This window comes from Stenella coeruleoalba, assembly GCF_951394435.1.
Source record: "Stenella coeruleoalba genome assembly, chromosome: 2".
NCBI lineage: Eukaryota > Metazoa > Chordata > Mammalia > Artiodactyla > Delphinidae > Stenella > Stenella coeruleoalba.
The window spans coordinates 154,896,038-154,921,921 of NC_137147.1; the positions used below are offsets into that span (position 1 = coordinate 154,896,038).

At 36.9% G+C, this 25,884-nt stretch overlaps 1 protein-coding gene across 5 annotated transcripts in view; it reads left to right on the forward strand.

Moving 5' to 3' along the window:
* DMXL2 (Dmx like 2) overlaps positions 1 to 25,884 on the forward strand; it is a 157,199-nt gene that overhangs the window by 11,902 nt on the left and 119,413 nt on the right. For 4 of the 5 annotated variants that reach the window (XM_079913056.1, XM_079913058.1, XM_079913057.1 and 1 more), the window contains exon 2: positions 24,387 to 24,512. In XM_079913056.1, the coding sequence (XP_079769182.1) occupies positions 24,387 to 24,512 (126 nt within the window). Of the gene's footprint in view, positions 1 to 24,386; positions 24,513 to 25,884 lie in introns of those variants that run through there. The other variant, XM_079913060.1, reaches the window with a different exon arrangement.

Consider the following 25,884-nt stretch of genomic DNA (forward strand, 5'->3'; position numbering starts at 1 on the left):
TTAATCCTTTGTCAGTTGCTTCATTTGCAAATATTTTCTCCCATTCTGAAGGTTGTCTTTTGGTCTTGTTTATGGTTTCGTTTGCTGTGCAAAAGGTTTGAAGTTTCATTAGGTCCCATTTGTTTATTTTTGTTTTTATTTCCATTTCTCTAGGAGGTGGGTCAAAAAGGATCTTGCTGTGATTTATGTCATGGAGTGTCTTGCCTATATTTTCCTCTAAGAGTTTGATAGTTTCTGGCCTTACATTTAGGTCTTTAATCCATTTTGAGCTTATTTTTGTGTATGATGTTAGGGAGTGTTCTAATCTCATACTTTTACATGGACCTGTCCAGTTTTCCCAGCACCACTTATTGAAGAGGCTGTCCTTTCTCCACTGTACATTCCTGCCTCCTTTATCAAAGATAAGGTGACCATATGTGTGTGGGTTTATCTCTGGGCTTTCTATCCTGTTCCATCGATCTATGGTTCTGTTTTTGTGCCAGTACCATATTAGAAGCAAGATTTTCTTTAGAAAGTAATTTTAAGAATGTTGGGAATTCCCTGGTGGTCCAGTGGTTAGGACTCCGTGCTTTCACTGCCGAGGATGAGGGTGCAGTCCCTGGTCTGGGAAAGCCGTGGGGTGCAGCCAAAGAAGAAAGAAGAATGTTTTAATACATAGACAAATGGAACATTTAAACATGGCTGTCATTTTATGCTAGAAAAATTTTATATAATCAAAAGCCCAATTTGGCCATTAAAATCAAAAAGCAAACAAAAACCATAAAGAACTCAATTTTTTGTTTTAACATTATTAATATAATATCTACCTTGTGAAAAACTCATAATTCAAACAATGTTGAAATATAGAAAGTAAGAAGGAAAGTTTCCTTTTCCTAGTAGAATTTTGTTTAGCCTAACTTCCTGGTCATCCTTGATTCAAAAAATATTTGAGTGCCTAGGCATTGTGCATACCCTCTAAGGCAAACCAGCTATTAAATATGCACTGTTGTACTCTGTTGGTGTATGTTGTTTTAAGGTATAAACTAGTTAAATTGGTAAAGTAGTTGAATTACAGCCCTTCTTTCTGGTAGTATTTAATAGTGCCAGTTGCATGTGGTTGATATATAGAAACACAATTTTTTTTGAAATGGAAGGATTAATATCCATCTTGTATGTTAAATTGGTATGTGAAATGAAATGTTTTATAGTTTAGATCTAGTATAGGAATTTTAGATCTAGGAATTAAAGAATTTAATGAAAGCTACACAGCAGACCCTGTGGCAGAATTAAGACTGGAACCAATAAACAAATGGGACCTAATTAAGCTTAAAAGCTTTTACACAGCAAAGGAAATCATCAACAAAACCAAAAGACATCCTATGGAATGGAAAATATTTGCAAATGATATGACTGACAAGGGGATAATTTCCAAAATATATAGGTAAAAAAAAAATCAAAAAAACAAACAACCTAATAAAAAAAATGGGCAGAAGACCTGAATAGACATTTTTTTGCAAAGAAGACATACAGATGGCTAACAGGCATATAAAAAAATGCTCAACATTGATAATTATTAGAGAAATGCACATCAAAACAACAAGGTATCACCTCACACCTGTCAGAATGGCTGTCATCAAAAAGTCTACAAATACATGTTGGAGAGTATGTAGAGAAAAGGGAACCCTTGTACACTGTTGGTAGGAATGTAAATGGTGATGCAGACACTATGGAAAACAGTTCCTCAAAAAACTAAAAATAGAACTACCATATGATCCAGTAGTTCCACTTCTGAGTATATATCCAGAAAAAATGAAAACACTAAGTTGAAAAGACACCTGCACCCCAATGTTTACAGCAGCACTATTTATAATAGCTAAGATACGGAAGCAACCCAGGTGTCCATCAACAGATGAATGGATAAAGAAGATGCGATACATATATACACAATGGAATAGTACTCAACCATAAAAAAGAATGAAATTCTGCCATTTGTAGCAATGTGGATGGACCTAGAGGATACTATGCTTAGTGAGATAAGTCAGAAAAAGACAAATACTGTATATCACTTATATGTGGAATCTAAAAATTAATGTAAACAAATGATATGCAAAACAGAAACAGACTCAGATATAGAAAACAAACTAGTGGTTACCAAAGGGGAGAGGGAAGGAGGGAGGGGCAAATTAGAAGAATGGGATTAAGAGATACAAAGTACTATATATAAAATAGGTAAGCAACAAGGATATATTGTAAAACACAGGGAATTATAGCTATTATCTTGTAATAACTTTTGATGGAGTATAATCTATAATTGTACTCCATTAAAATACTGAATCGCTGTGCTCTACACCTGAAACTAACATAATATTGTAAATCAACTATACTTCAATGAGAGAGGAAAAAAAAAAGGACTGGAACCTAAGGCTCCAAGTTCTTTTTTCTCCCCTTAAAATTTAAAAAGTAACACATGCCCTTGTAGATAGTTTGAAAAATGTAGAAGAAAGATAAAATCATTTGTAATTGTCCAATCCAGAGATAGCCCCTCTTACCATTTTGGTAAAGTGGACGGAGGCCCCATGGAGGAGGCTTATTTGATTTCAGAATGCTTATCTGTATTTTTTTCCTGAATGAGTTTTGGGTAGTTATTTTTGTAAGAATATATTCTTTTGTGTAGATATTCAAATTTATTAATTTAAAATTGTTCAGAGCCACCTCTTACTATCTTTTTGAGGTTTGCAGCATCTGTTATATTGCTTCTTTTCTCTTTACTATCATTGGTTATTTGTGGCTCCTCTTTTCCTTCAGTAGAGGTTTATCAACCTAATTAATCTTTTAAAATAACCCACTTCTAACTTTACTAGTTCTTTCTGTTATATATTTATTTTCTATTTCATTAACTCTTATTCTTGATTTATTATTTCCTTCTTTCTGCTTTATTTGGATTAGTTTTGCTGTTTTCTTCTTAATTTGAGATAAACATTCCAGCCTCTTTTTCTAATATATACATTTAAGGGTGTAAGTATTATATTCTTAAGACTTACATTACCTGCATACCACAAAGCTATTTTTAATTTTTATTTATTAAAAATTTTTTTAAATTGAAGTACAGTTGATTTATAGTGTTTCAGGTATACAGCAAAGTGATTCAGTTATACATATACATATATATGTATATTCTTTTTCAGATTCTTTTCCATTATAGGTTATTACAAGATATTGAGTATAGTTTCCTATGCTATAGAGTAGGTCCTTGTTGTTTATTTTATCTGTTAATTCAAAATTTCTACTTCATCCCTGCCTCCCCTTCCCCCCTTGGTAACCGTAAGTTTGTTTTCTGTGTCTGTGAGTCTATTTCTGTTTTGTTAATAAGTTCATTTGTATCTTTTTTTTTTTAGATTCCACATATAAGTGATATCATATGATATTTGTGTTTCTCTCTCTGACTTACATCAGAGATAATGATAATCAGAGATAATGATAATCTCTAGGTCCATTCATGTTGCTGCAAATGGCATTATTTCATTCTTTTTTTATGGCTGAGTAATATTCCATTGTGTGTGTGTCTGCTCTCTAATTGTGGTGTGCGGGCTCTAGAGCGCGCTGGCTTAGTTGCCCCATGGCATGTGGGATCTTAGTTCCCTGACCAGGGATCGAACCAGCATCCCCTGCATTGGAAGGCGGATTCTTAACCACTGGGCCACCAGGGAAGTCCCTTTGTGTTTCATTCTTGAAAGACATTTTTGCTTAGGTTGCATAGGTTGAGGATGGCAGTATTTTCTTTTCAGCATCTTGAAGATATCACTCCTTTATCTTCTTGCCTCCACTGTTTGTGTTGAGAAGTGAGCTGCCAGCTTGTTGCTCGTTTAGAAGTTGTATTTTAATTTTTTTCCCTCTAGCTGCTTGTAAGGTTTTTCTTGTCTTTCTGGTGTTTTACTGTGTTGTGTCTTGGTGTCCTTTTTTTTTCTTTTTAATCCTGTTTGGGACTTTTGAAATTTTTGAATTTGTGAGTTGATGTATTTCATCAAATCTGGAAAATTTTCAGCTAATAGCTCTTCAAATATTGTTTCTGCCCCATTGACCTCAGGAGACTAATACATTAAATATATTAGGACTTCTCTGGTGGTGCAGTGGTTGAGAATCCGCCTGCCAATGCAGGGGACACGGGTTCGAGCCCTGGTCCGGAAAGATCCCACATTGCTATGGAACAACTAAGCCCATGTGCCACAACTACTGAGCTCCTGCAGCACAATTACTGAAGCCCGCATGTCCTAGAGCCCACGTGCTGCAACTACTGAAGCCTGCGGGCCTAGAGCCCGTGCTCTACAGCAAGAGAAGCCCTGCAATGAGAAGCCCACACACCACAACGAAGAGTAGCCCTTGCTCACAGCAACGGAGACCCAATGCAACCAAAAAAAAAATATATATATATACGTATATATATTAGATCTTCTCCCTTTAGTTCTATGTCTAAAATCCTCTCTACTATATTTTCTTTTCATCCTTTTTAGAATTCTAATTGGTTTTTTCTAATTCATTTGTTAATCCTTTCTTTTTTTTGTTTGTTTGTTTGGCTGCTTCAGGTCTTAGTTGTGGCACTCAGGATCTTCGTTAAGACATGCGGGATCTTTTGTTGCAGCTCAGGGCTTCTCTCTAGTTGTGGCGTGTGGGTTTTCTCTCTTTAGTTGTGGCACGTGGGCTCCAGAGTGTGTAGGCTCTGTAGTTTGCGGCATGCAGGCTCTCTAGTTGAGGCTCAGTAGTTGTGGCGCTGGGGCTTAGTTGCCCCGAGGCATGTGGGATCTTAGTTCCCCAACCAGGGATTGAACCCATGTTCCCTGCATTGGAAGGCAGATTCTTTACCACTGGACCACCAGGGAAGTCCTGCTAATCCTATCTTAAGTCATGTCTGATTTGCTCTATTGTACTTACTGAACTGACTAGTCCTAGATTTTGTTTTGTTTGCTCTTTATAAGATTGAAAAAATGTCCTTATATTCCTTTTTGCTGGAAGTTTTTATCATGAAGTCATCTTGAATATTGTCAAATGTTTTTTTTTCATGATATGGTCTTGTGATTGTTTTTCTTCTTTAAACTGTTAGTGTGGTAGATTACATTGATTGATTTTTTGCAAATAAAATCAGCCTTGTATTACTGGTATAAGCCCCACTTAGTTATGGTGTGTATTATCCTTTTTATATAGGGCTAGATTTGATTTGCTAATATTCTGTTGAGTGTTTTTTGCATCTATGTTGATTCTTGATCCATCGTCTTTTCCCCTCATATTGTTTTTGTTTGGTTTTGGTATTATTGTAATGCTGGTTTCATAAAATGAGTTTGTAAGTATTCCTTCCTTTTCTATTTTCTGTCACGGATCAGGTAGAAATGGTTTCATTCTGTAAATTTTAGTAGGATTTTCCAGTGAAATCATCTGGGTTTTGACTTTTGTTTCAGAAGTTTTTTTTTTTTTTTTGCGGTACGTGGGCCTCTCACTGTTGTGGCCTGTCCTGTTGCAGAGCACAGGCTCTGGACGTGCAGGCTCAGCGGCCATGGTTCACAGGCCCAGCCGCTCCGCGGCATGTGGGACCAGGGCACGAATCCGTGTCCCCTGCATCGGCAGGCGGACTCTCAACCACTGCGCCACCAGGGAAGCCCCAGAAGGTCTTTTTTTAAAAAATTGAGCTGTAGTTGATTTACAATATTAGTTTCAGTTGTACAGAATTTTAGGGTTTTATCTACACATTCAATTTCTTTAACAATTAAAGGACTATTAAGGTAATGTATTTCATTTGGGGTGTGTTTTTGTAGTTTCTGGTTTTGGAGGAATTAGTCTTTTTTTTTTCTATTTCACTGTCATATTTATGTGTATAGAGTTGTTTATAGTATTTTATTATCTTTTTAATGTTTGCAAGATTAGTACTGGTATTTTCTTTTATTCTTTTTTTATTTTTTAAAAGAAAAAAATTTTTTAAGTTATCTTTTTATTTTTCATTAATTAATTAATTTATTTTTGGCTGCATTGGGTCTTCGTTGCTGCATGCGGGCTTTCTCTAGTTGCGGTGAGCGGGGACTACTCTTTGTCGCAGCACGCGGGCTTCTCATTGCCGTGGCTTCTCTTGTTGCGGAGCTCAGGCTCTAGGCCCGTGGGCTTCAGTAGTTGCAGCACACGGGCTCAGCAGTTGTGGCATGAGGCCTCTAGGGCATGTGGGCTTCAGTAGTTGTGTTGTGCATGCTCACTAGTTGTGGCTTGTAGGCTCTAGAGCACAGGCTCAGTTGTGGTGCATGGGCTTAGTTGCTCCATGGCATGTGGGATCTTCCTGAACCAGGGCTTGGACCCACCATGTCCCCTGCATTGGCAGATGGATTCTTAACCACCACGCCACCAGGGAAGTCCCAATTTTTCTTTTTTCTTTGGTGTTGGTAATTTATGTCTTCTCTCTTTCTGTGTGTCTTTCTAGAGGTTTGTAAATTTTACTGAAATTTTTCAAAGAACCAGCTTTTATTTTGTTCACATTATATACTGTTTTCCTGTTGTCACTTTGATTTCTCCTTTTATTTTTATTATTTCATGACTTCTGCATGCTTTGAATTTGTTTTGCTCTTTTTCTCATTGATTAATATGGAAGCTTAGATTACTGATCTGAGGGTATTTATATTTCTATGGCATTTTTATAGTAGTCACTTTAACATGTTTGTGTGTTAATTTCAAAGTCTGTGTCTGTTGATTGTCTTTTCCCATGTGAGTTGAGATTTTCTTAGCTCTTTTTATGCTCAGTAATTTTGCATTGTTACCTGGACTGTTTAAAATATTGTGTTATGCAACTCTAGGTCTTGTGTAAAGTTTATGGAGAGTGTTGATATTTTGTTTTAGCAGGCAATCAGCTTATTTGGGTTCATGCCAAAAGTTCTGACCAGCCTTCTATAGGTTGTAGTTTCAGTGTGAGTTCCATTTTCAAAGGCCTTGCAGTGCTAGTTGGATATAACCTGTGTACATGCCACAGGCGGCCAATATGAGACCTGGGCAGTGGTATCTCCTGTAGTTCAGATCCCAAAGGTGGTTATGCTGCTGTTTTAGGTATGATCTGTGCGTGTGCTGCCCGGGGATGCACCCAGGAGTTTATAAAAAAGTTTATTGGGTGGTTCTTCCAAGCTCTTCCCTTTTTGTGATTTCTGTGGTACTTTCTGTTTTGCTAGGGCTCCCCTTGGTGGTTCTCTGGCTGGAAAGTTGAGACTTTAGTTACCCTGCTCTGTGCTTCCTGTGACTGTATTTGTGTTCAGTGCCAAGCAGCAGTAGGACAGAGAAAGAAAAAAAAGCAACTGGGATTTCCCCCACTCTCTTGGGTTCATAGCTCTTTATATTGGAGCTCTGGGATTGCTTGGGGGCTGGGATGTGAGAAAATGGAGAAAAGAAAAGAAAAAAAAAGGATAAATGGGGAATTTTCTCTCCCTGTCTTTGAAAATTAAGAGTCTCTTTTCCTACTTTTTGAACCAAAAATAAATGGCTTCTCCTGGAGGTCTTTTTTTTGTGTGTTTTGGTTTCGTCCTAAGTTTAAACACTCTGCTAATACAGTGGATTTCAAATTCTGTTCTTTCCTCGTTCATCTACTACCATTTACTTTTCAGTTTAAAATATTTGTTCCATGCATTCTGTCCATGTTTTATGGTTGCATTCAGTGGGAGAGAGATATTGTTGTTTTTACTTGGAATCAAAGCTATGATACCATTTTTCATATCAAAAAATATCAAGGACCAGCAATAAGTCTAATAATACATGTAGAAGATTTCAGTGGGCAGAATTAATAAAACTTTATTGAGAAACCTAAATAAAGGGAGATAAATACCATGTTTATGGACTAGTATAAAGATATCAATTCTTTCCAAGCTAATTTATAGCTTTGATGTGTTCCCAGTCAAAAACTTAAAGAGGATTTGTGAAATTTGACAGAATGATGCCTAATTTTATGGAAAGAGATAGGGCCAAGAATAGATAAGGCTATCTTGAAGAACATTAAGATGAGAGGACTTCTACCAGCTGAAGACTTGTAGAAGTTGTAGTCATTAAGGTAGTGTGGTGGTGGCCTAAGAACAAATATACCAAACTAACAAAACAGAGCACCAGAAACAGACTCACACATTTATTGATGCCTGATTTTTTTTTTTTGGCCACACTGTGTGGCATGTGGGATCTCAGTTCCCTGATCAAGGCTCGAACCCACACCCCATGGAGTGGAAGCGCACTCTTAACCACTGGACTGCCAGGGAAGTCCCACCTGATGCTTGATTTATGTCAAAGATGACGTGGTAGAATAGTATAGAATGGTTGATCTTCTCAGTCAGTAGTGCTGGGACATTTTCTTATTTATATAAGAAAGAAATGAAACTTGGCCTCTAGCTCACCCCATACATAAAAATTAACTGCAGGTAGATTACAGATCTAGGTGTGAAAGAACAATAAAGATTTTAGAAGACAGTATAGAAAATTTATTCATGACCTTCAGGTTGCAAAATATTTCTTAAAACACCAAATATACCACAATTATAGATAAATAAATTAATTTATGATGTGAACCAGGTTTCTCATAATTGAAGAAGGGAGTTCAAAATATGGACTGTAGGAAGGCTAGAATGAATGGTGGATATACTCAGACCAGAGGATGTGTATGACTTCATATGTATGTGTGTGTATCCATATATGTATATGTTATGTGTTTTTAATGTGTGAATCTGTGTATGTATATATATATATATATATATATTTAGAGAGTGAGAAAGGTAGAGAGCAATGATGTATAGGTATAGAGGTATATAGATATGGTGGGGAGGTATGCATGTCCTGGATGTCGTTGCTTTTAAACCTTTCAATGGAGAGTTGTAACTGTATGTGGGTGTCTACATACACACACACACACATATGCATGTGTATTCAAGTGCACGAGCACACATGTCTGTTTCCTAGTTGCTCAGCTGAGAGGGCCTAGACACAGTTGGTACTCCAGTAGCAGAAACATAGCTGGCATCAAGATCTTGGTTTCTAAATACCATTCTCCACTAAAAAGAAACAGCATTCCTTGGAGAAATAGCTGATTCTAGGTTGGATGATAAGCCTAGATAAGCCTGGAATCTCTTATGCCAGAAAATAAGGAATTGTTCAAAGAATGATGAGAACATGTCAAAAGAAGACAGGGCTAGCTTGAAGGGTTCCTACTGGTCAAGTCTGGGACAGTTGGAATATGAAAATAAGTGATAGTAGTGGATTATCACCCTTTGAATGAGGTAAGAACTCGTGATCTTTAATATAAAAAGTACAAAAATGCATAAGAAAACTCCGGGGGAGGGATAAATTAGGAGTTTGGGATTAATATATATGCACTACTATATACAAAACAGATAAACAGCAAGGTCCTACTATATATAGCATAGGGAACTGTAGTTAATATCTTATAATAAACTTTAATGGAAAAGAATATGAAAAAGAATATATGTATAGCTAAATCACTTTGCTGTACACCAGAAACTAAGACAACATTGTAAATCAACTATACTTCAGTTAAAAAAAAATAAGAGGGGACTTCCCTGGTGGTCCAGTGGTTAGGACTCTGTGCTCTCACTGCCCAGGGCCCGGGTTTGATCCCTGGTCGAGGAACTAACATCCCACAAGCTGCGTGGTGAGGCCAAAAAAAAAAAAAAAAGAAGAAAATTACCATTTGGCAGCCATCATAGTAATAACTGATTAGGCAAGAATCATCCAATGGATGCTAATATTAGCGGGTAAAAGTTTGATAAGTAACAAGATATTTATATAACCTCAAAATAGCTTCCCACAAAATGCTTATTAATTACAAAGGAAAAAAATAGCTTTATAGAGGAGAAACTTGTCAGATACCACCTTTAACAACCGATCAAAGTTAACATCACCAGAGATGGGACAGGTAGACAAACGTGCCTCTTAGTAAAATGCAGTGAGAACATGGCTATATTTCTATGATGTTCCTGCCCAAAATGCATAACTGGAATCTAATTATAAGGAACAGTGAAAATGCAGGCCATGGACTTGGAAAAGATAATTGCATCACATATATTTGACAAAGGATTGGTATCCAGAATATAAAAATATCTATAAATCAATAAGAAAAGAACTGAGAACTTAATAGGAAGTGGATGAAAGTCTTGAACAGGCATTTCACAAAAAAGAAAGTCTAGATGACTAGCAAACATATGAAAAGAGAGGCTCTTCCTTATTAGTAATCAGAAATGCAAGTTGAAATCAGGAAGTACCATTGCATACCTACCACATTTGCAAAAGATTAATTTGACATATCTGGTGATGGCAAGAATATCCATAAATGGGAATCCTTACACACTGCTAGTGGGAGTATTAGTTCATACAGCTACTTTGGAAAATGCTTTATCATTATATACCGAAATTTAAGATACATATTCTCTATGATCTATCAGTTCTTCTCTCTCTATATTCTAGATAAATACATATAATATGCAGGATATGTCTACAAGAATGTTCAGAGCAGCATTTGTGTTTGTTTCTTAGAGCAGCATTGCTTTTAATAATATGCAAACAGTCCAGGAACATTAGAATGGATACATTGTGGTACATACAAGGGAATATTAATAAGTAATGAAAATGAATGAATCACAGCTATATGTGTCACGAATTAACCTCTGACCAAATGTTCATGAAAAGAGCAAGATAAAAGAATACATGCAGTATGATTTCACGTACACAAAGTTCAGAGGGCCGGCAAAACTAAGCCATGTTATTTAGGCATGCATGCAGAAGTAGAAAAACTACAAAGAAAAGCAAGGGAGTGATTTCCCAAAAAAGTCAGGGCAGTGCTACTTTGCTTGCGGGAGAGAAATGTCCTTTTGAAGGGACACACGGTCTTTTGGGTTGCTGGAAATAGTGTATTCTTTTTTTAAGTGGTGGTTATGCACACGTTCATTTTAGTGTATTCTTTGTGGTGTCTGTTTTATGTACACCTCTAGCTTTTAAAAAAAATCGACTTAATGGGGTTTTGTGAGGGAGTGGATATAGATGTATTTTGTTGTTTTATTTTTTTGTTTGCTATGTTTAATGAGAATCTCAAGCCTTCTTTGTAAATTAAAAAATACAAAAACAAAAACTTACCATCCACCTCTCCCTGTCCTCTGGCGAAATGTAAACTTCATGTGGTAGAGAGAGACCTGCCTCTTTTCCATCACATTCTGCCCTGTGTGCCTGGTCCACGCTAACTGCTCAGTAGACGTTTGTTGACTTGAATCCCCACAGTCATCCCGCTGTGAATATTTGTTGAGACTTAAATGGTACAAGGAACAAATTACCTTAAGCAATGGGGAATTATGAGAATACAGAAGAAGAGTAGAAGACTGTGAGGGAAAACTGTGGCCTGCCATATCAGTAAACAAAGGATGCTGTAGTAAACAAAGGATGCTGCATCCCCCCACCCCCACCCCGTGAGCCCTGAAGGAGCACAGGACAGAGGTGAATGGGCTGCCTGCTGTCAAGCTGTCAGCCACTGCAGCCACCCCCAAAGGTGCACCCCGAGGAGACTCAGGATGGGGAAGAATACTGGTCCTAGATAGCTAAGGTGCATATCAAAGCAATGCTTTCAATGAGCCCAGACTCTTGCATCTTCCCATAAGAAGGAAAGTGCTAAATTCATTCACTTGAGATGTCTGGTTTTCTTTGGTTAACAGTAATCTTGTGTTGCGACTACCTGGTCTTTGTTGCAAAACTCCTATATATCCTGGCTTCTCCCTTACCTCTTCAGAGCAGTCCCTCAGAACTACCTGAGAGGCTGTCTCCTGGCCTTGAAGTCCTCAGAAAGTCCGCCAAATAAAATATAACTCTCACCGTTTAGGTTGTGTAATTTTTTTCAGTCGACAAGACAACTCTTCCAAGAATCTTCTAACACAAGTTGTACGTAGTACAACTGGGCCTCAGATATCAGGAGCTTGGTCGGCTCGGGGGACTGGTTACTCTGTCTGTGTTGGACTGTGTGGCTGTCATAATATCTCAACCTCTCCCTGTGTTGGATCCATTAAAACTGGCTTGCATGAGGACCCCAGGGACCGCCTTGGCCTCTGTGTACATAAAGTCTGTACATAAAGTCCTTTTGGCTTTACTGCCTATTACTACCTGCTACATTTCTTGGTATTTCCTTGAATATCCAGAAAGTGGAATCTGACCCAGCTCACCTTTTTTAAGCCAGGCCACATCATGGGTTGCTGGCCAGCCTGTAGCTTTTTTTTTTTTTTTTTTAACATCTTTATTGGGGTATAATTGCTTTACAATGGTGTGTTAGTTTCTGCTTTGTAACGAAGTGAATCAGTTATACATATACATATGTTCCCATATCTCTTCCCTCTTGTGTCTCCCTCCCTCCCACCCTCCCTATCCCACCCCTCTAGGTGGTCACAAAGCACCGAGCTGATATCCCTGTGCTATGCGAGCTGATATCCCTGTGCTATGCGGCTGCTTCCCACTAGCTATCTACCTTACGTTTGGTAGTGTATATATGTCTATGCCTCTCTCTCTCTTTGTCACAGCTCACCCTTCCCCCTCCCCATATCCTCAAGTCCGTTCTCCAGTAGGTCTGTGTCTTTATTCCTGTCTTACCCCTAGGTTCTTTTGGTATTAAGTTCTTGGCCTTTGGAATCAGGTGTCACCCTGGTCCAATCAGTTGTGTGCGGTGAGTGTTGGTCACGTTGTCTGCCCAGGCTATGGGTGGGGCAGTTTCGCTTAGAAACGTCTGCGAGTCTGATGGACAATACACTTGACATGATAACCATAATTTTTCTATTATGGGATGTTTAGGTTGTTTCCATTTTTTTTTAATTACTTTAAATAATGCTGCAGTAAACATCTCGGTACTAGTTGTAATGTTTGTTTGCACATCTGAATGTTTTCTCAGGATAGAGTCCTAGAAATAGACATAATGAATGAAAGTACTTAAATTTCTTTGCAGTCTTTTAATTCATATTACCAAATTGCCTTCCAGAAAAGTCACATGTTTTTATACTGCAATAGTGTATGAGAGTGACAGGTGCACCATACTCTTGCTCATTGCTTTTTGCTGTTCATTCTTCAGAGCTGAAAAAAGTACATTCGGCTATTTAGTGCTCCAAAAGCCTTTCTCTAGTACATATTCTGGGTCCCACGGGATCACAGATCACTACTTTAGTAACTGTAACTTTATTATACATATTTTTTTTTGCCGGCTTTCTATCCTAGTATCCTCATTGCTGCTGCTCTAATATCATGGACAATTCCATATTTTCCTTGAAGCCCTGCTCTGAATATCCCCAGTCTTTGTACCAGTTTTGGTTCCAGTCAGGGCAAGGGACAGATGAACTGAAGTAAAAACAAGGTTTATTTCAGTATACACAATGAATCATCAAAGAAGGGCACCTGAGCTTCAGCGTGATTAGAACTAAAAAGCTGGTAGAGTAAACCGCGTTTTCTTAGAGATTTTGCATACATGTTTTCTTGTGAGTTCTTTCTTATTTTCGGATATCTGATCCATTTGCTTCTCAAACTGGTGATTTCAGTTTCAAATTGCACATGGTTCTTAATGGCTGCCTTATCCCTGAATATGTATGACTATTCAGCTCAACTCTCCCTGCTAACTCTGGGTTTTCTGGTTTAAATTCCCCAGAATAGACTTCGGCATAGCTCATCTTTTTCAGCTATTAGCCACTGGTCATTATTCTGGACCCATCCTTGCCTCCTGTCAGCTTTGAGTAGGGGAAAGAGTCACAAGATGTAAAACATTTAGCTGGGGTTCTATGTAAAATAGGGTACACTGGATTATTTAATCTTTTTATCAAGACTTTTTGAAGCAAATTTGTGTACACTTAACAGAATCACAGTTTAGAAGTTGAAAGGGTCTCAGAAGTGATCTAGTCACAATCTTTTGTTTGACTGATTAAGGAATTATCTGTAGAGAGACTGTGATTTGCCCATTGTTATAGTCAGTGTTAGCACCTCTAGATTCTCAAGAATGTACTCTTTCCATCATACTGCAGGATTGGAAGTTTAATTACAATTTAATAGTTTAATCATATTATTTGGGAAATATTTTTTTGAATACTGTCAGGACCATCTCCCTCAAAATATCAACATTTAGATTAAATGATTTTCTGGAAATGGCCAGTAGTTAACAAAATAATTGAAAGTTGTCATAAACATTACATATTAATATTGCTACATAATATACTATTAACTTTAAAATCCTTTCAGATGGAAAATGTATTAAGAACAAATTAAGGAACAAGATATTAGGTACTTATTTTCTCTATTTCTAATAATTTAACGTCCAAAAAATCTCATTTTATTTCTTTAGACGTAGCAGTTTTAAAAAGTAGTATCTTACTTCAGTATTTTCTATGAGGCAAATTATTTTATACTCTAAGCTTTAGAGAACAACTTTGAGGCTGAAAGGTGACTCTTAGTTTTTATACCTGCTGGCCAGTCCACGGGGCTTATTGTTACCAGTATTACTATGATTTCCTTTATACATTTTTGATAATTAATACTTTGAATGGTTTATTCTTAGCACTGACATAAAATAGTTATTTATAAGAGAAGATAATTTTTGGGTTTTATTTCCAGACCTACCTTTTAATGAGAATGCAGGCAAGCGGAAGATAGAGCTGGTTTTGTAATGGTTAATTAGAATTAATTATGGCATATTTTTCTTTTCAAGGTCTCATTTTCCTTTCAGATGGTACTAGTATCAGTAAATTAAAAAAACATATGTTTGTTCTTGGTTCAAGGGTATAGAAATAGGCTTAGTTTGGAGTACAGGTGTCTGTTTCTTTTTATCTTAGTATTTAGAAGTTTTTTTATAGGTCCATCTTAGTAAATTATCAAAATTGGCTAGCTTTTGACTAATATTAAAAATAGTTCTTGTTTAAATTTAAAGTTTTAATTTTAATTAGAGAAAGTTCTACTTTCAGATCACTTGCTTCTCTGGGGTTGTTAGGAAGAAATTAAAACAAAAATCATTTTGTCTCTTACCCCTTAATCACAGATATGTAGTATTTTCTTCAATTTTCTTCTCTTCCTTTTTTCTGGCCATAAATTTTTGTTTTTACATGCTATTAATCTTTGTCTTATGTATCAATTAGCATACTGCTTGCAGCTTTGCTTTCTTCTACTGTTACTTATAAGTAGCCTGCTAATTTTGCATTTCCTGGTGTGGGTTGTTTCTAAGAGGAACAGTCCCTTTGGTTACCACACAAGTAGTCATAGTAGATTATTTCCAATGTTGCTTCACACATCATTGGCTTAGTCTGAGCTTTTTGCATAATATTTAGTTTTTGTTTGTTTTGTTTATTTTAATATATAGTTTCTTTCTCATTTATTTTGCTCATTCAGCATTGTTGAATGAACTTCAAACTGTTAGAATGATTGAATCATCTCAGTAAAATGTGTTCTTACTAGTGTGGAAGGAAGAGCTTCTTTTCAAATACTACCCTCTCGCCCTTTTCTAACTCTAGTTTAGACTTGTATCTGAATGACAGGAGGCTTATTTATTTTGGGGGGTGGTGGTAGGCAGTAATTGATAATGGTAAGGGTTTGACTTTAGGTGTAGAAACTTATAGGAAGACAGGTGAGGCTGATTGAATATATTGCTGATAATGAGTACTCATAGGAACTTCCCTGGTTGTCCAGTGGGTAAGACTCTGTGCTCCCAATGTAGGGGGCCAGGGTTTGATACCTGGTCGGGGAACTGGATCCCACATGCATGCCACCACTAAGATCCCGCATGCTGCAACTAAGACCCAGCGCAGCCAAAGAAAAAAAAACAGTACTCATTTTGTAGACTTAAATTTCATTTTGAGAACTCTCATTAAGTCCAGAATGTGTATTTTTTATGCATAAGTCTGTGGTTTCCTGGTAAGCCATAAATTAGGTTTTAAAAGTCAGTGGCTTCTTATGGTCTATTTATAAAATTTTAAAAATTGGAATTGTGTATTATATTAATATACTATCTCAATTAAGAAAATGTTTTCTTTGGTATGTTTGCACCTTCATATGTCTTCAGCTCAGGCATTTTGTTAAAAAAAAAAAAGAATTCGTTAGCTACGTATGACAAAGGATAAGTTCTATGAAGAGCTCTTATAAATCACTGAGAACAACAGGACTAAAGACCTAGTTAAGAAATGGACCAGTGGGAGTTTCCTGGCAGTCCGGTGCTTAGGACTCCCCACTTCCACTGTCAGGGGCCCAGGTTCCATCCCTGGTCGGGGAACTAAGATCTCGCAAGCTGCGCTGTGTGGCAAAAAAAAAAATACAGAAAAAGAAATGGACCAGTAACAGGAATAGTCAGTTTGAAGAGAAAGAAATATAAATGGCTGATAAATATATGAAAAGACGTTCCTAGTAAAAATACAAATTAAAACAAGTAGATGCCAGGTTTTGTTGGATTAGAAAGATTAAAACATTTGATAATGATCAGGATTAGTGATGAAGTGGACAAACAGGTACTTTTTTATATCTGGGGAGTATGATTTTTTTGAAGGGCGGTCTGCTTTAGTTTTTTTTTTTTTTTTTTTTTTGCCATACGCGGGCCTCTCACTGTTGTGGCCTCTCCCGTTGAGGCTCCGGATGCGCAGGCTCAGTGGCCATGGCTCACGGGCCCAGCCGCTCCGTGGCATGTGGGATCTTCCGGGACCAGGGCACGAACCCGTGTCCCCTGCATCGGCAGGTGGACTCTCAACCACTGCGCCACCAGGGACGCCCTGCTTTAGTTATTAATTCTAATCACTGACGCAGCAAATAATGTCTTAGAATTTATTTTATGGGTATATTTCCATACATATGCGTAGTATCATATACATGAAGATGTTCATTGAAACATTTTTTTGCAATAGTAAAAGACTGGAAACAACCTAAATTAATTATGGCAAAGCCACAAAATGGAATACTATGCAACTATTAAGAAGAATGAAGTAATTCCTTCTGTGGGATTTGGAAAGTTTTCAAGATATATTGTTAATCAAGTGGACAAGAAGTTGCAGAATTGTGTATAGCATAATCCCTTTATGTTAAAAAGAAAGATTTATATGTAGATACACTTGTATGTACACTAAACATTTCAGGAAGAGTTCGTAGGCAACCGTTAAGTGATTCCTCCTTGGCTATGAGTGGGGACGGTCAAGGCTAAGAAGGTGACTTAATTTTCCTATATAGTTTTAAAATTTAGTACATGTGTTATTCTCTCTATAAAAAAGAATATTTTGTCATTGAAAGCATAAAACACTTTAAGTGGTTTATTTAGCTTTAATGGATAAGCACTATTTGAAAGTTCTAGCTTAATAAGGGATCCATTCAGCATTCAATAAGGAAACTTATTTATCCATTTTAGAAGTTAATTTTTAATTCTGTGAGTATCATAAGCAGTTAGGGTTTTAACTAGGTGACTAAAATGAAGAGAGGGAAAGGATGTTTTCTTGAGAAATTTTTGTTAATCTGTGCGTTGTTTTCTTGGTTGTAAAATTTTTTCATAGGTCAACACTGACCTCTTTAGACTATTTCCTGAAGGTGACTTGGTACAACCAAGTAATCATGAAAGCCCAGACAACCCTGTATTCTCTTTAGTTTTTTGTTTATAGAGCAGAAATCACAGCAGAAATGAAGAATATAAATGAATTTATGTAATTAACCAATAAGATGAACAAAAATTTAAGCACTAGAAAACAATATGATAGAAGATGGTCATTACTGAAGTGTATAAAACAGTGTAAAACGATCTAAATTTGCATGCCAGTATGTGTTTGCCTTGTGACTTAGGACTTTGATTAAATCATATGAACTTCCATTTCTTTATATTAAAGTGGGATTAATAACCAACTTCTAGGTTTACTGCAGTCTTGAAAGAGACTAGGAATGTGGAATGCATAGTACAATACTTGTACCCAGCAGGCTTTCAATAAGTGGCACCTCTTTCTTGTAATTATTTTTCTAGCTTTTAATAACATGTGCCTTATATTTATATGAATCAGAACTCTCAGGGGGAGGTGGGAGTTTAACAGTAACACTCTTGGTAGAGTATGCTTGTTAAATTAGACTATAACACCTTGTTAAATTAGTGAAACCTTTCAACATGCTTAGTACCTCTTGATTCATCAGTGCTATTCTTTTTAAAATTTAGACACATCTGTCAACAGTTGTCACTGATCTCAAACTTTGACCCTGTAACTACCAGGTTGTTAAAGCATCCAACTACTCCATAGAAAATGCCAGTATAATGTATTCATACTCTGTATTCTTATAGGAAAAGTCATGTTTGTGTAAGATTTATTACTCAGTCGTAAAAAGAAAAGAAATTGAGTTATTTGTAATGAGGTGGATCGACCTAGAGTCTGTCACACAGAGTGAAGTAAGTCAGAAAGAGAAAAACAAATACCGTATGCTAACACATATATATGGAATCTAAAAAAAAAGCCTCTGATGAACCTAGGGGCAAGACAGGAATAAAAACTCAGATGTAGAGAATGGACTTGAGGACACGGGGAGGGGAAAGGGTAAGCTGGGATGAAGTGACAGAGTAGCATATATACACTACCAAATGTAAAATAGGTAGCTAGTGGGAAGCAGCTACATAGCATAGGGAGACCGACTTGGTGCTTTGTGACCACCTAGGGGAGTGGGATAGGGAGGGTGGGAGGGAGACGCAAGAGGGAGGGGATATGGGGATATATGTATAACTGATTCCCTTTGTTATACAGCAGAAACTAACACAACATTGTAAAGCAATTATACTCCAATAAAGATGTTTAAAAAAATAGGAAGAATAAATTTTAAAAAATTGAGAATTCCATGGTGGTCCAGTGGTTAGGACTCGGCACTTTCACTGCTCAGGGCCTGGGTTCAGTCCCTGGTAGGGAAACTAAGATCCCATAAGCCGCAAGGCGTGGCCCCCCCCCAAAAAAAATTTCTTTACTTTACACTTTAATTTATCTAAGACTTAAGGGAAGTCTGAGAAATTAGAACAGTGTTTGAGATATGAGTATTACTTATTTGAAATACTACATTATGAAAATAATGTAGTCAAGGCAATTAGTATATATTAAACTGAGGTTAGAGAAGACTGAGTGTGTTATGCCTATTCAGCTACACTTAATCATTGTTCAGAATGACATTGAACCCTCTAGAGAAGGCAACAGTATTTTTATTATTGTCACGATAGTGTGTTCATTCAGAGGATTTTATGGCTTTAGAAAATGATACTTAAATTTTTTTCAAGTGTAACATTTTAATAAGGTAAAAGAAGAGGGTCACTTGTTTTTCAGCCTCAGCTAATTGACAGGGCTCTCCTAATGATATTTTGGATATCACAAATAAAAACATAGAATCTTGGTAATAACAACTACTCAGGTTTTTAGCTCCCATATAATAATTTTGGGATAACACACTTTGTCTAAGGAAGAGATTCTTTAAGACATAAACTAATGAAATCTATGGACCCAGTGAAAACCAGCACATTCACATGGCTTTAAATATAATTTCCAGGATTTCAAAGACCTCCTGAAACCATCTGTGATTCACACCCACTAGACTCAGGTTGAAAACTTCAGTCAGGTTGGAAATTTAGTTTCAGTGCTCAAAGTAGAGACTAGTTTTCTCTTTCCTGACAGGATGGATTCAGTCTCCAAAAGTAAGGTTAAAACAAGTGAGGGTTAGAGCATGTCTTTGCCTTTAGAACTTGTGCTACACAATTATCTCTTAGTTGTAAACTGTCAGCTAGTTATTAATTCTTCATCATAAGGACAGTTCTGTCCTTCCATAAAAGAAACTCCCACGTGAAGAGAAGGAAAGGATGTTTTTCTAAGATTCTTAGAAAAAGAATTTTGCGTTTGGGCCGATACCATATCCTTGACTTTGAGAAATATTTTATATACATCAGTACTGTTATTAGTGCAGGACACTGGTGTGTGGTGCTATGGCATAGGGGTGGTTCTCCCCGGAACCCAAGGGAAGAACTTGGTTAAGGGGTTCCATTTGTTCCAGAAATGGCTTAGTGCCCTTTTTCCTGCTTCCCTGTAGTGATCCTGTAGCCTCTCTACCACATGTGGAATAGTTAGTTTATCCTCAGCTGAGTCAGAGATATTTATTTACCTAGTACAAAGAAGCCCGTATCCTGTACTCTCTGGGATCATTGTAGTATTTGCTTGCAGTCTCAGTGAGCGCCTGCTTTTCCTTCTGCACTATAAATTTTTCCTCTGGTAAAACTGAATTCTGAAAAAGAGGAATGAAACAAATTGCTTTTGACCTAAAATTGAAAGAATGGAAATCTCTTGAGTAATTGTAGATTTTGTATAAACCTTCTCAGCTGCTGGTCTTTACTCTGAGCTAGATGCTGTGGGAAATTATACTTGGGATTACAGATATGAACATGGGCCTTTTAGTGCTTATAAGACATCTTAGTGGAGTTGGGGTGATGCAATGGAAAGAGCAGGAGCTTTACTATGAAGCAAATGAATCCTCACTCTGTGAACTTGGGCGAGTTACTTATCCTTTCTGGACCTCAGTTTCTCCACCTTTACAAGGGGGCCTGTGAAGATATGATATTCATCAAGACCCTAGCAGACTGCCTGATCATAGAAGGTATTCAATAAATGGTAAATTATTAAGGAAGGCTTTGATAGATTCTCTTCTGGTAGGTCTTCTAAATCCATGACGCTGTTAGACTGGAAAATAAGCCAAAATATCTTTCTTTTTCTTTGTATAGCTAACATCATAAACTTGGCTAAATTATTAGCTTATATCAACTGTCTGAACTCCATGTTCTTTGACCAAGTTTCCAGGTACATAGAAGAGCCAGAAATTAGGAAGATTTTGAATCATTTATTTGTTATACAGATATCTGTATCTGTTGAGGGCTGTGCACATGCTGGGTTCTAGGACTACAGTGGTAAACAAGAACATGGTCCTTGCTCTGATGGACCTCTCAGTGTAGTAGGAACCAGACAAACACACACACATGTATATAAATCATTAAAATCTTATGCGCCTTCAGTTATAGAATGCATGTGATTCAGTACTGACTGATTATGAGTCCCCTGTTCGTGCACACTTGGGGTTATGTGTATTTTAGACTCTTTAGAGAAAGGTGAAGAATAATAATATTCAACTTCTGTACTTTTCCAGCTCTTTGTGTGCAGTAGTTTATGGGGTTCCGTTCTAGCCGTGACCATGGATATTATATAAAAGAGTAGGTATTACCTAGGTGTGGTTCCACAGGACGCTAGTGCCACACATGATTGTTCTGTTATGATGGTAATTACTAGTTTGATAAGGGATTTGAGACCATTTTAGACCAGTGGTCTCTAAACTTTTGGTAACTGCATAGTATTCTACTTGATGGATATTCAGTAACTTATTTAACCACTTCCCTACTGATAGATGGTATGATTATTTTCAGTTTTTGCTGCTTAAAATAATGAGGCAGTGAATATCCTTCTCTATATATTTTGGCAAGCTTTGCTAGTATGCTTATAGTAAAATAGGGACTTGTCAATCAAAGGGTATATTGTATTTAAAATGTTGATAGATATTGCCAAATTCTTTTATCCATGACGATCCTGATTTAGTAAGTCTGGGGTGGGACCACTCAGTTTGTATTTTTAACAAGTTCCCTAGGTGATTTTGATGCAGCCAGGTTTGAGAACTATTGCATTTCAGAAAAATGGCAAGATTCTCTACTTCTAAGGAGCATGGTACATGTCCTCTGGCAAAGGTCAGGCAATTATGGCTATCTAGGGAGGAGTAAAAATCCTCTTCAGTGACTGAGCAGTAAGAGCTTATGTCTAGAGCAGCTGTTGCTGGGGATGGCCCATCTTTAGAGAAGCAAGTGTGCTAATACTTATCTGAAATATTTTATGTCTCTTTGACATGTAATGTAGGGGAAAAGAACATAAGAATTGTAAGGACCTGAGTTTGAACATTTTCCACTTACTAACTGTATAATCTTGGGCAAATAAATGAACTTGAATCTTTCTTTATATAATGATAATGATACTCTCTTCCTCTCAGGTTTGTTGCAAAGATGAAAGGGGGAGTGATTTAATGTTTATTTACTTATTTTTTTGCTGCTTTGGGTCTTCGTCACTGCGCGCGGGCTTCCTCTAGTTACGGCGAGCGGGGGCTACTCTTGGTTGCGGTGTGCGGGTTTCTCATTGCGGTGGCTTCTGTTGTTGCAGAGCACGGGCTCTAGGCGCATGGGCTTCAGTAGTTGCAGCACGTGTGCTTCAGTAGTTGTGGTGCATGAGCTCAGTAGTTGTGGCTCGCAGGCTCTAGAACGCAGGCTCAGTAGTTGTGGTGCACGGGCTTAGTTGCCCCGCGGCATGTGGGATCTTCCCGGACCAGGGCTCGAACCCGTGTCCCCTGCATAGGCAGGCAGATTCTTAACCACTGCGCCACCAGGGAAGTCCCGATTTAACATTCATTGAGTACCTTTTGTCTTTGCTGGTAACTTACAGATATCTCTCTCTGTCATGGCAGTTTGTCATTTAGTTGTGATTGGTGATTCACTTGGTTGTCTCCCCAATAGACTCACTGGGACCACATCTTGTGTTTTTGTATTCCCAGTTGCTAGCCCAGACTTGGGACATCATGCACTGTTTTGTGTCTTTAATGAGTGACGTGTGCTAAGCACTATGGAAATAGATTTTCTGTCCTAAGAAATAAGTATTATTTCTTCCATTCTACCACAAGGAACTGCTCAGAGAGCTTAAGCTAACTTGCTTAAGATCCTGTAGTACTGCAGAACCAACACTGAAAACCCTGCGTGTGGTGATTCCAAACTAGGTAAAGTTTTGCTCTTACCATCAATCTGCTTTGCTGAAATAATGCTATAAAGTACTTTGGAAATTGTGAAATGTTTAAGGGTAAGATTATTTTTGTGATTTTAATAATATAAGTGTAAAGGTTAGCATGGTGACACAAACATTTCTTCTACCTATACTCAGGATTCCCATTCAGTTTACCTTTCTTGAATGCATAGCATAGCAAATCTGCTTTGTCTATGAGAGTACAAGTGGTTATTTCCTCCTGGGAGTGATTTTTTCCCCCATAGTTCCTTTGTTTAAAATTCCGTCTTTGTTTTTCATTTGGGGAACTTTCTGGTATATGCAAACACATGAGTTGAAGATAGTTTATAGTAGTTAGAGCAGGATTTTGGCAACACTGGAAGTTTCAGTGACCAGTAGAAGTAGTGTCTGTCTTCTTCTCTGGTCTTTATCTTCAGTTCCCTCTTTCATTACCAGCCATATGTGGACCTCACTGGCTTAGCTGTCATCACATGTCAGCCCTGGCTACTGGATATCTGTATTTTGTAGGACATGACGATATTGCTTAAGGCTGTAGAAATAGTGGGAAAAAAAAATCACCTCATAAACTTTATGTTGCTTTTTATGGGGCTTTTTCATTTGAGAATTACATTGTTAGGTTGTTTTAAATATTTAATCATAAGTTGAGTTTGGAAGAAAAAGAGAAGTGTCCCCACCCTCTGGCCCTTATGTCATCATAAAATTCACAAAGTTGCAAAACGGGAATAGCATACACCAAGAAGAAGTGTGGCAATAGGAAGAAATATGCAGTTTTGCTCATTATAGTTCTTTTGAACAAGGGAATTTTCCAGGAACTTGACTTTGTGTTTTATTTTATTTTCCAGACCAAATACTTGTCACATTTTATATAAATCAGTTTATTTTTTATTTTGTTTAGCGTGTGTGTGTGTGTGTCTAACCACTTTGGATTGGTGTCCTCTCTCTGTCTCTGTCTCTCTGTCTTCCTCTCCTGCCTGGTAAGGTTGAGGGGAGGGGGCAGGCAGGCTGGCTTCATCATGGATTCACTTCGGCAGTTGAGTTTGTTTAGTGTTTGCCTTAATGCATGTAATTCTGCCTCAGGGGTTCATGTCTATTTAACTAGCTCTTTAAGCCATGTGGAATTGTGTTGGAAAATGCATCTGATTTCTATCTTGATCTTCCTCAAGCCTGGTTTGAACCCTGGGAATGCAATTGCAGCCTTCAATACCTCATTACTTTCAGATGGAGGTTTTATTCTTTAGGGTTTACTGAGATGGGCTTCAGAGAGAAATTCTAAACCAAAAGATTTATGAGGGATGGAGGCTATAGTGTTTAAGACCTGGAAGAACCCTTTTCCTGTTAGTAGCAGTTGTTGAATGATAATGCATGGTGTGTTGTCACCCCATGTTTTTGGTGTGACTTTTAATGTTCTGATTTGGAAGTTGACATTTTTAATATTCTTACATTAGCTATTTTTATAAAATGTGTCACAGTATCCTTTGCAATAGCAGCCAAAACTAAGATAAACTAAAATAATTCACAAATTACATATCTTACATAATGTAAAACTTTTCTTTTTAGGCATATGGATCGGGCTGTGATATTGTTATTTTGGCAAATGACTTTGAATGTGTGCAGATCATTCCTGGTGCTAAGCATGGAAACATCCAAGTCAGCTGTGTGGAGTGTTCTAACCAACATGGAAGAGTAAGGGATTTATTTACTTTATTAAATGTCATCTTTTAATGTATTTAACAATCTCAGAGAGTATTCTTATGCTTTTATATAAGGCTTGCCTACACTTTCTAATTATGTATTATACCTTGCTTAGATGGATGTTAATAGTAGTGGGTAAAATGATAGGTTATGTACAAATTTTAAAGAGCCATTAAGCTGATAAGTGATAATTAATTGTTCTACCTGTATATACTGTCTTAAAAGATTTGTAGGCTTCATATTCCTGTGTGTACTAATATTCTGCCAGTTGATAGTTCTAGCAGCTATTAAGCCAGTAGCAAGGAAGTAAACTTTTATCTTCTATATCTAGCATACCTTATCTCTCCCAAATTATAATAACATCAAATTTTTATCAAGAAATGTAGCAAGTTGTTAGCATCTAATATAATATTTGTCATGTAACTGATGCTTTGTAAAGTTTCTGTTAATGAAACTTTGTTGTTTGAAGAATGTTAAAGTTCATTCACTCAGACTTTAAACAGAGGATTTATTTTAAAATAATTCAAGTTTCATCATATGTTCCTTTCCCCCAAATTTCACACATAATATACATCAAATTTTGATTATATGTAAAGTAAATATAGCATAGTTGCTGTATATTCTAGCAATTCATTAAGGCCAATGTTGTGTAGCAGAGTTAAATGTTTCTATGGGAATATAAGAATGATATTTTTCCTGTAATAATTGTAATAATTTAAACAGTTTTAGTGTTCTAAAAATTGTTCTTTACTAAGTAATAATAAATTTTATGAAGGATATGTTAAATCGGAATATTCATGGTAATAAATAGTAATCATGCAAATTTATACCAAATAATAAATTGTGATATTATATCATTTCTACTGTCCTACCCTGCTGTTTGTATTAAGCTTTAATATTTGGGTAAATGTGCCACTATATGACAATCCAATGATAAAATTGACATAGTATTGAAACACTGACTTTTCTGGTGTTTTCTGATGCTTGTTTCTTGCTTTTCTGAATTTTTTCCCCAGTCGTTCTCCCTAAGTATTGCTTACTCTTTAGAAAACACTCAGAGTGTCAGATTTCTCTCATTAATTTTTCATTGCTCATCTCCCTATTCCAAGCATGGTAGCTTTAAACCTGCTTAGAGTTGTTACGATAGTTGTCAGAGATGCATTTTAAAAAATTATTTATGTGCTGGTGATGATCACAATAAACAGATACTCTGGGAGCAAAATTTTTGTTTTTGTTTTCTTTTTTTTTTTTTAATATAGAAGCCCTTGGTTTTCATAACCATGTTTTTACTTTTTCTAACCTGGTTGAAGGTAAAGAAGCCCAAATTGTGACATCTCTGATTCATTGTCTTTTATTGCCATCT